The 10,735-nt window shown below is 39.3% G+C and overlaps 1 protein-coding gene across 2 annotated transcripts; it reads right to left on the bottom strand.

The window, feature by feature from the left end:
- Positions 1-6,936: 6,936 nt before the first annotated feature.
- On the bottom strand, positions 6,937-9,765 carry Commd6 (COMM domain containing 6). Of its 2 annotated transcripts, none has more exons than XM_013016666.1 (4): positions 9,645-9,765; positions 9,545-9,580; positions 7,946-8,098; positions 6,937-7,137 (listed from the first exon to the last, which is right to left on the bottom strand). In XM_013016666.1, the coding sequence occupies exons 1-4, from the start codon at positions 9,690-9,692 to the stop codon at positions 7,087-7,089; spliced, it is 288 nt and encodes a 95-aa protein (XP_012872120.1). In that variant the 5' UTR covers positions 9,693-9,765; the 3' UTR covers positions 6,937-7,086. The 2 variants fall into 2 exon arrangements, with proteins under 2 accessions (XP_012872120.1, XP_012872890.1); XM_013017436.1 differs by having other exon boundaries at positions 6,941-7,137; positions 9,545-9,556.
- Positions 9,766-10,735: the final 970 nt, after the last annotated feature.

The raw sequence follows: 10,735 nt of genomic DNA, 5'->3' as shown, positions 1-10,735 counted from the left end.
ACAAACACTGTTCCTGAGTATAAAAGCTTGCAAGCCCTGAGTTCAAGTCCCAGGATGGGCAAAGGAAAGAAGACTTGACTTAGTGGTAAAGAGACCCTGTCCTAACAAGCGCAAGGCCTAGAGTTCAAACCCCAGTACTGCAAAAACCACACATACAACACACACACACACACACACTATAATTTGAAAAGGGCTTTCTTCCATTTCCAGATTATCACTATGTTTATTTCAACTCATCTCTCTGTCCTAAACTTTTCTCAATTAAAAAAAATGTTCAAGATTTTAGTCAAATTAATACTGCCAAATGATTTCACTATGAAGCTACTTTTGTTAGAGTCAAGCAAGCATCTTGCTGCTAGTGTAATTATGGAGCAAACTGTTGATCAATTCATACATCAACAATCAAAATGTGAAAAGTGAATCATCTGATCCAAGTACACTTTAACTATGCAGCATGTATGATTTAGCCCAGCTACTTGATAAAAGTTTCTCTGTGATCTTCCATCATTTCCAGTCTTAGAATATAAACAAATTTATTTGTAAACTAAAAATGATCAGTTCTTTTTTTTAACAAGACACAGTAACTTTAAAGAAATCTCATTATGGAACATTTCATATAAATGTAAGACAGTAGTATAAAGAATGGGCAGCATGCCTGTAACTCATGCCTGTAATCCTAGCTACTCAGAAGGCTGAGCTCTGAGGATCATAATTTGAAGCCAGCCCCAGGAAGGAAATTTGAGAGACTTTTATCTCCAAGTTGCAGAATACTTGCCTTCAGCACAAAAGCTCAAAGACATACCAGAGAGAGAGAGAGGGATGGAAGGTAGGAAGGAAGGAAGGGAGGAAGAAAGGAAGGAAGGAAGGAAGGGAGGGAGGAAGGAAGGGGAGAAAGGAAGAGAGGGAGGGAGGAAGGGAGAAAGGAAAGAAAGAAAGAAGGAGGGAAGGAGGAAGGGAGAGAGAGGGAAAAGAGAGGAAGAAAGAGAAAGAAAAGAAAAGCAAGAAAGAATATGCAACTCAATTATTGTTACAAGTGGCTAATTATTCACCTAAACTTCCGCCCACTTTTAATCTTACACCAGTTACTTTTAAACAAGCTCCATTCATTGTTTCAACTGAGTTGTACTACTATAACTCTTTTGGAGGTGGTTATTGAAACAAGGGCCTCACACACACTCTTACTAGGGTTTTTCACTCAAGGATGGTTCTCTACCACTTGAGTCATACCTCAACTTCTAGTGCTTTTTTTGCTGGCAAATTGGAGATAAGAGTGTCACAGACATATATATATATATATATATATATATATATATATATATATATATATATATATATATATATATATATATATATATATATATATATATATATATTAGCCTGGGTTGTTTCAAACTGATATTTCAGGTCTCAGCCTCCTGAGTAGCTAGAATCACAGCCATAAGCTGGCTTATTTTAATATTTTTGAAAGCCATAATAGGGCTGTCATCCCCAAATAACAATTTAATATCACAGTAGCTACTATTCAGGTTTTCTTGTTGACACATAATTTCTTTTTATTTTTCTGTGATTCAGAATTTAAATAAAGTCTCTACATTACATTAAGGGCATGTGCTCTTAATTATCTTTTAATTTGTTGATTCTCCTCTCTATATCATTTTTCTCCTTAATTTGTATACAAAGTTTTTCACAGCCTGAATTTTGGCAATTACCTTCTTGTGGTCCAATTTAATACAGTTCCTCTGTTCTTTTTCCTAGAAGTTGACACGCTAAGGACCAAAACAATTTTCTTCATGATGGAAATTTTTTATGCACTGTCCAATTCAGCATCCAAAATCTACATGTAGCCATTGAATACTGGCACTATTGCTTGGACAGCTGAATTATTAAATTAATTTTGATCAATTCATTAAAATTCATCTTTTTACATTCAAATAGCCATATGTGTCTAATGGCTATAGTTTAGAAATCACAGTATTTGAATCTTGATCACATTAAGAGAAGAAAACTTTGGGCTTTGACATGATTATTTCATAGTTGTATACTTTTAAAGAATGACATATAATTTCTATTTGTCTCTCTTAGCATTTTTTGTGCCAGTCTTGGGGCTTGAACTCAGGGCCTGGGTATTGACCTTCTGCTATTTTGCTCAAGACTAGTGCTCTACTACTTGAGCCACAGCTCTACTTCTGGCTTTTTTTGATGCTTAATTGGCGATATGAGTCTCGAAGACTTTCCTGTCCAGGTTGTCTTCAAACAATCATCATCAGATCTCAGCTTCCTGAGCAGCTAGGATTACAGGCATGAGTCATTAGTGCACAGCTCTCTCAGCCTTTTCTCCCCCCCCCTTTTTTGTGCTGGTAGTGGGGTTTGAACTAGGGGACTGGGCACTATCCTTGAGCTCTAGGCTAGCTCAAGGCTAGCACCCTAACACTTTGAGCCACAGTACCACTTCTGCTTTACTGGTGGTCAATTGGAGATAAGATCCTCAAGGACTTTTCCTGGCTTTGAACCTCAATCCTCAGATATCAGCCTCATGAGTAGCTTAGATTATAGGAGTGAGCCACTGGTACCCAGCTCTTAGCTTTTTTATGAATTGCTTTTGCATCATTTTAAAAATCCCACCAAGGGTTAGGCTCCAGTGGCTCAGACTTATAATCCTAGCTATAAGGAAAATCTTATAAGGACACAAGAACTTTTCAAAAGTTAAAAACAATTATTAAGGGCTGGGAAGGTGGCTCAGTGGTAGAGCGCTTGCCTTGCATGCATGAGGCCCTGGGTTCAATTCCTCAGCACCACATAAGCAAAAAGAAAAAAGCCGTAAGTGACGATGTGGCTCAAGTGGTAGAGCATTAGCCTTGAGCTGAAGAGCTGAGGGACAGGGCCCAGGCCCAGAGTACAGGCCCCACGACCAGACCCTCCCCCCCCTGGAAAAAAAAACAATTATTAAGAAAAAATCATGTATCTGTACCAGTCTTGAGACTTGACTCAGATCTTAGCTGCTGTCTCTGAGCTATTTTGCTCAAGGCTAACGCTCTACCACATGAGCTACAACTCTTCCTCCTGAATGGTTATGATTACAGGTGTGATCCACCAGCACCCAGCTTAAAAAAATCATGAAGTGTATTTTTAATGTACGAATTACATTTAAAAAAATTGACTGCTCTTTCTCTCCTTCTCTAGATATTCTTCTACAGTATGTATGATGCTTCCAGGCTTTTAATTTTCTTTTATTTTTTTCCCAGTCCAAGAATTTGAGCTCAAGTCCTCTCATTTGTGAGGCAGGCAATTTACCAAGAGCTATGTCCCTATTATCCCACCCCCCTCCCCCAGCCCAGGCCTTTTTGCCTTTGGTTATTTTTCAAAGAGGATGTTGCTTTTGTCCAGGGCTTCTCTTGAACTGTTACCGCCCTTTCTATGCCTCCTTACTAGCTGGGATTACAAGTGTTCACCAAAATGGCCACGGTTAATTTTCCTTGAAACATCCAAATATAAATGGATGTATTTTACACTATTTTATAAAATGTATTGAAATAGGTCAAGGGCAAATTTTTGCAGCTTATGTTATGCCATAGTATAATATGCCAAATTTATTCAATCATTCTGGTTCCGGCAGGCATTCACTATGTTTCTTTTATTTTCTCTGCAAGTAGAAATGCTAAAGTAAAAATCTTGAAACATAGATTGTATGTTATTCAGTTTTGCTCACTTGCTGTTGTACCAACCCCAAATGTCTCACCATGACAAATGTTGCTTTCTAGCTCAAAGCACTAGAGATAAGCCTGGCTTTTCTGTGGGCAGTCTGCCTTCAATGATGATTTAGAAATTTATCTTTTAGTTTTGTTAGAGACTCTTTCATTTAAAAAATCACATTTATTGTTGCTCAGCAAATATAAGCATATGTTGCATACCTACAGGGATACTTTCTGAGAAATGTGTTGTCAGGTGATTCTATGCTTACACAAACCTAGATGACGTGGCATGTGACATAGCTAGGCTGCAATGTATATAGCTTGTTGCCCCTCAGATGCCAAATGGTAAGACATGTTACTAAATGTTGTGGGCAGTTGTAACGGTGGTGTTTACAGTTAGATAAAACACAAATTAAACACAGAAAATGTACAGAAATATAGGGCAAAAGAAGTTAAGCTTGGGGCTGGGAAGGTGGCTCAGTGGTAGAGTGCTTGCCTTGCATGCTCAAGGCCCTGGGTTCGATTCCTCAGCACCACATAAGCAAAAAGAAAAAGCCGGAAGTGGCACTGTGGCTCAAGTGATAGAGCACTAGCCTTGAGCTCAAGAGCTGAGGGACAGGGCCCAGGCCCAGAGTTCAGGCCCCACAACCGGACCCCCCCCCCAAAAAAAGAAGTTAAGCTTGGTGGCACTAAGCTTGGTGGCACAAACCTGTAATCCTAGCACTTGGGAGACTGAGGTAGATGGATGACAAGTTCCAGACCAGCCTGGACTACATAGTGAGAGGCCTAGTGGCCAGTCCCCCTTTCCCCCCCTCCCAAAAAGTGACATTATAAAAAGCTGAAGAATGATAAACCTGTATAGGACAGTTTGTTTTGACCTTTTCAACAGAACTAGAATTTCTCAGTGAGTTAGTGAGTGATGTGGCATTACACTGCTCTAGCCTATAAACACTATATACTTAGGCTTCACTAAATTTTTAATCTATATTTTTATTATATTAATTGGGCAAAAGAGTTTGAATCATACTGTTTTTGCTTAGTACTGGTCTTGAATCATGATCCTCCTATATATACTTCCTAGGAGTGTGGAATTAAACTTGTTTTCTGAGGTATGGCCTAACTTTTGCTTAGGCTAGCCTTGAATTGTGATATCTCTGCTTCACAAGGAGCTGGGATTGCAGGTATGATTCACCATAACCAACCCTACTACTATTGTTCCTTTTTAAAAAACAATCTTTAAGTTTCTATTATCCTATTTTGGTACGTGTATAAAGTACACAGATCATATCCACACCCATTCACTTTCTTTTATTTTGGTTTTCGTCCTGGGACCTAAGCTTAGGGCCTGGGAGCCATCCCTGAACTTCTTTTTGCTCAAAGCTAGCACTCTACCACTTGGCCACAACTCCATTTTTAGCTTTTTAGTAGTTTTTTGGAGGTAAGAGCCTCACAAACTTTCCTACCCATGCTGACTTTGAACCTAGATCCTCTTATCTCAGCATTCTGAGAAACTAGGAGCCAGGCATGAGTGACAGGCACCTGGCCCACTCACTTTTTGACTTCTCATTCCCACTGATTCCCGAGTTCCTCTCACTTTTTTTTTTTTAAGCTCCAGATTCCACAAGTGAGATACTTGTCTCAGTCTGGTTTATTTCACTTAACATGGAGAGCTCCAGTTCTGTTTTCCTATGAAGGAACCATTTTATTCTCTGTGACTGAATACTCTATTGTGAATAAATAACACATTTTATCAACTTATCATTTGATGGTCACCTAAACTGATAGCTTATTTTGGCTGTTGGGAATAATGCTAGTATAAACACAGGTATGCAGGTAGCTCTACTGAATACTGACATAACAACCCTTTGGATATGTACACCAGTACCATATAGCAGGATCACAGAGTAATTCCATTTTTAGTTTCATGAACAATCTGTATGCTGATTCCAGTCAACATTGTATAAAGGTTCTTTTTCCTCACAAGCTTGTTTTATTGACCACAGCCATTCTGACCAATGTGAGATAGAATCTCAATATTGTTTTGATTTGCTAGTGTAAGAATCTCAATGTTGTTTTGTTACTGTAAGAGTTCATTTCCACACTGGGCATGACCGATGACTTATGAACAAAACTGGATATTTGTTGGCCATTTCTTTCTGATCTAACTGGCTTCAATCCAATCATGTGATTCTTGTCTGACTTCAAGGAAGGGTTGAAATGCAGACTTCTGGTGTGCCCAAGAGAAATGGATAAACATTAGGCAATTTGGTTGTTTCTTTTTTTTGTTTTTTTTTGGTCAAGTAGTTTATATATTGGTGCTTGTAGTTAAAAGAATCTATTCTAAGCTGGGCACCGGTGGCTCATGCCTATAATCCTAGCTGCTCAGGAGGCTGAGATCTGAGGATTGCGGTTCAAAGCCAGCTCGGGCAGGAAAGTCCATGAGACTCTTATCTCCAATAAACCACCAGAAAACCCAAAGTAGTGCTGTGGCTCAAGTGGTAGACTCGCCTTGAGCTGAAGAGCACAGGGATAGAGCCCAGGCCCAGAGTTCAAGCCCCACAACCGACAAAAAAAAAAAAAAAAATCTATTCTAAATGAAAATTTCTAAATACACATGTAACGGTTTTGCAAGATGACTATATTCCTATCTCTAACAGAATAAGAACTCATTCTTGCTTTGCTCTCCTAAATATTATTTTTTCTGTACGAAAGCCTGGAAAGTCAATGCACTACATTTTTGTGTCAAAGCCTCTGGTTTAGTGCATGGCACTTGTATGATATTTGGAGAACAGCCTTTCTCTTTGCACAGGCTTGTCAGGCAGACATGGCATGCTTCAAGGGGATATGCAACAAACACCAGATTATTGGCAGTGAACTTTCTACAAATATTAATAACAGGAATGATTAGCGGCCATAGTAAATCTTAATCAGATTCCAAATGTTTGAGAAAGGAACTCAGATTTCTCATGATCACCTTCCTAAATGTTATAAAGCTACACTTATACTTTATTCAAATACAGTATTTTTAATGCACAGGTACTTATAGTACTCCATGTGAAATAGTTTATAAAGTGGGTGCCTTTATCAGTAAATTTTCAAACTATTATTCTAATACATAAACGTCTTGTTTCCATTCCACTGCTTGTCTGTTTTTTAGATACAGTTCACATACCACAAATACACCCTTAAGGCATTCAATGAAGTTGCTTCTAGTTCATTCACGAACCTGTATATAGATCACCATAATCTATTTCATGTTTATCCTTTTGTTTATTATTTAAAAAGTGGAAAGTAGTATTTTCATTGATAAATATCATTTGGTCCTTAGGTAGTTCTTTTGCAGAAAGTTGAGTCCATAATTTTCAAATGATGATAGGACTGTATCAACCAAAGAGTTTCACACAGTTTCAATAACAGCAGCAATTTCCTTGAACTGTCTGTAAAAATTCTGAAGAGAAAGAGGAAAAGTATTAATTTTATAGAATAGTTTGGTAGTTCCTTTAATTATATGTGGGTATATATAACTTATTTTTGGCATTGAATGTTATACCTGAAATAATGGTTGCTAAGAGGAACAAACTGGTACAATTCGGTATTTAAAGCAAAAATACCATTGCAGAATGAATAATTAGCTCATGATTGAACTTTTTAAACCTTTGAGAAAGTTTGTTGAAGATCACACCGGGAGATTTATTAAACGTTTATTAAACATTGAACACTGTTTTAAACTCTGAAGATAAAAACAAAATAACATATTGCTTAGAGGGGACCTTAAATCATTTTAAACCTGGTGAACAGACTACATTTCAGAGTAGCAGGGGTTATCTTGTATGGGTTTGATTTCAATAAAATAGACCAACATTGCCAAAATTTTACATTTTAGTTCATTTCTTTGTCACTTGATAAGCTGGTATAATGTTTTCCTGTAAAAGCTTTTTAGTTTTATAATTTCCCCCTACTGACAATATCACACATATATACATTTTAATGGGCCAAGAAGGACCCCTATCTGTAATATTCTGCTACAGAAGATGAAAAATTCCTAAAAATGGTTAACCTAGAATGATTAGAATAAACAGCTCAGTATACATATTCAACACATTTTATTAAAATTAACTTCACAAATGCCAAAAAAATACCAAACCTAGATCTTCCGTGTTTACTAGTTACTTGTAAGGCACATCAATTTACAAAGAAAAGCAATGAAGTTTTTAAAGTAGAAAATATACTTTAGTTCAATGAATTGAACCACAAACCTGAAACTGAGGAATTGTCATTTCAAAGGACTTGTTCTTTACTTGGCCAGAGTGATCTGCCACTTTTAGCATTACTGCAACATAAGGATACTTAAGTGATCTGCAGCTGTCGGAGCTCACAGCCATACCGAGTTTCCACTGAAAATCTATAAGCTTTAATAATAAAACAGCACAAAGCAGCTCATTAGGAATAGCACGGCCTACATTGCAGGTTGTAAGTTCAATGGTACTGCACTCACACCCAACTTTTAGTTTCAATGCAGGTGACAGTGAAAGAAAATTCTAGGGAAATAATTATTCAACCAAAATGGCAGAGAGGAAATAAATTTAGAAAATAGCACTGCCATCATTAAAAAAAAAAAGTCTCCCCTAGATGTATAATACAGTATGCCAATAAAAAATATGCCAATACTGTTGTTTCTGAACAGGCTTAAATTTCTTCTGTCACTTCAGGGTACTTCAAATGCTTGGAACCATCTTTTAGCTCACTTTCCCACCTCCTAAGCCTTTAACTACTGCACACCTGAAAGCCCTTACATAGAAGACAGAACACGTGAGCCTCATAGTTTGTTGAGGCATGTGTAGAAACCATGCCAGCTTCTTTGCTCACTGTAGTCCTCAAGGGCAAAGCATACATTAGAACAATAGTGACGAGTGTTTTTCAGATTTCATCAGTGTTCATGATGGATGCCTGCCAGGTGACGTACTATACAGTTTACATACACTGAATGTCTGAATGAATCACAATATTATAGGTTATTATTTTCATTGTGCAGATGACAAAAACCCAGGTTTAGAGAGCTTAGGTAATAAGATCACACTTTTCCGGAATTGGAACCAAAGTCTGACTCCAAATGTTATATGCTTGGATTATATTAGTTATTGTCTCCCTCAATACTCTTTTACCTAGTTTTTTGTCTTGACTGCTTAGTCTTGCCATAGCATAAAACAAAATTGGATACGTGCAGCTTTTAACACTGACTCTAACATGTAAGTCTGAATGCACACAATTCTGTCTGCTTTATTTCCAAAACTACACAGGAGACGGGTACGGAGTAGGCACTCAAATCATACTTGTCAACAGACTGACATGTCGTTACCACAAGAAAGGTTTGCCTTGTGATTTCACTTCTCTGAAAGACACAGATGAGTTCAGTTCAGATTTCTAGTTTGTCTTTCTTTCTTTTATAAAACGCTGGCTCTCATGCTCCCTCAGCTTTCTCGATTATGGCTGGCATTCTACTGCTTGAGCCACATACCTGCTCAGCTTTTTGCTAGTTAATCAGGGACTTTTCGGCCTTGGTTGGCTTCTAACAATATCCTATAGCTCTCCACCTCCTGAGTAGCGAGGGCTTCAGATGTTTCACATTACAGTGATCACATAAAAGCAGAATACTTGGTCTGTACTCTGCGCTAGGGCAAATGGAAGCTAAATCAAGATGACCGGGGTATCATCGCCAAGTGCAAAAGGCAGGACACCCGCGCAGGGTCACAGGATCGCGGGCGCGGTTTGATTAAGTTTGGATCCATCTTCCACTGGCCCGACCGCCGGACCCCGGAGGAGACTGCCAGAACCGGGCGGGGAGGCCGCTCACTCACCTGGCTGGTGACCTGAAACGAAAGCAGAAAACACAACTTAGGGAACGCTCTTTCCCGCTCCAAGACCCCCCCACAGATTCTTCTTCCAACCGGGACTTACTTCGGACTTAGCATCTAGTACCGGCTCTCTGCCCCCAGTCTCCTCCATGGCAAAGGGCACGGCTCCCCCGCCGTGGTCGCGGACGGATACGCCCCGCCGCCAACACTTCCGGTTCCACTTCCGCCCCGCGCGGACAGGCCCATGCAGCGAACGTGGTGGGGGGGGTGGAGGGAAGAAATAGAAATCTGTTTCATTCCGCTTTTGCCCGTAAACATCAGATTTACGGATTTGCGTATATTTTCCAGAAAGTTTTGTGAGGAGAAAGACTGGAGAAAACTTAGTGTGTGCCTGTGGGACATGAAGCACTCATGAAATTTCGGGTGCCGCCTCCCCCATCTTTGGCGGGTTGGGCTCTTCCAGCCTGGGGCGCTCGTTGCAGAGTCTGCGCAAGCGCAAACCTGTGATAGCGTCGATCTGGGTTTGAATGGGGGCGCTCGGAGACGTCCGCGGTCGTAGATTTTTGTTTCGAGATTGAGATGTGAGAATGATAGTTATGTGACGAGCTTTCCTCACCGTGATTTACTTTGTTCTCTTCCCTTCTCTCTGCTACACAGTCCCGCCCCAAACATCAACAATATTCTTGACAATACCTACCCCAAACAAAATCAGAATAGAGTCGAGAGCTCCACCTGAATTTAGTGTTTATTCTCTAATCTAGAGCCACACTGGTAAATTGGCAGAGCAATGGTCCTCGCTGGTAGAGGACCTGCTTTTAGACTTTAAGGTGTTGGCCAAACTCAATTCCCTGCAGTTCTTTTTCTTTTGCTCATTTTAGGTGATGATTGTCATCTTCTATAGACCATTCATATTTTTCCCCCTTGTGCTTCCTACCATAGTCTTTAAAACCAACCATTGTGAAGCACATGGGAAAGAGAAATCTATCTTGCCTTCAATCTCAACTCTCAGAAAAAGACTGTTGCCCAAACTTTGGATTTAGGTTGATAGATTAGTGTTTTCATTCTGTGCCTCTCTGGTATGTCTGTAAGGGACAGTACTGTGTGATTGATCAAGTCATTTGCAACAACAGGGATGAACGATGCAGCCTACTAGAGAGAGAGGTACCAATGATGCAACACATCTCAGATGAAAAA

This window comes from Dipodomys ordii, unplaced genomic scaffold, assembly GCF_000151885.1.
Source record: "Dipodomys ordii isolate 6190 unplaced genomic scaffold, Dord_2.0 Scaffold1, whole genome shotgun sequence".
In the NCBI taxonomy this organism is placed as follows: Eukaryota; Metazoa; Chordata; class Mammalia; order Rodentia; family Heteromyidae; genus Dipodomys; species Dipodomys ordii.
Note: the sequence above shows the minus strand (reverse complement) of the source record. Positions and strands in the feature narration are given on the sequence as shown.

What these genes read in the sequence shown, in the direction of transcription:
- Commd6 (XM_013016666.1), bottom strand. Translation starts at nt 9,692, where the DNA reads ATGGAGGAGACTGGGGGCAGAGAGCCGGTACTAGATGCTAAGTCCGAA. An exon ending in TACTAGATGCTAAGTCCGAA is followed by an intron (nt 9,581 to 9,644) that starts GTAAGTCCCGGT and finishes GCGTTCCCTAAG; the next exon opens with TTGTGTTTTCTGCTTTCGTT. An exon ending in TGACAATTCCTCAGTTTCAG is followed by an intron (nt 7,138 to 7,945) that starts GTTTGTGGTTCA and finishes CTTTCTCTTCAG; the next exon opens with AATTTTTACAGACAGTTCAA.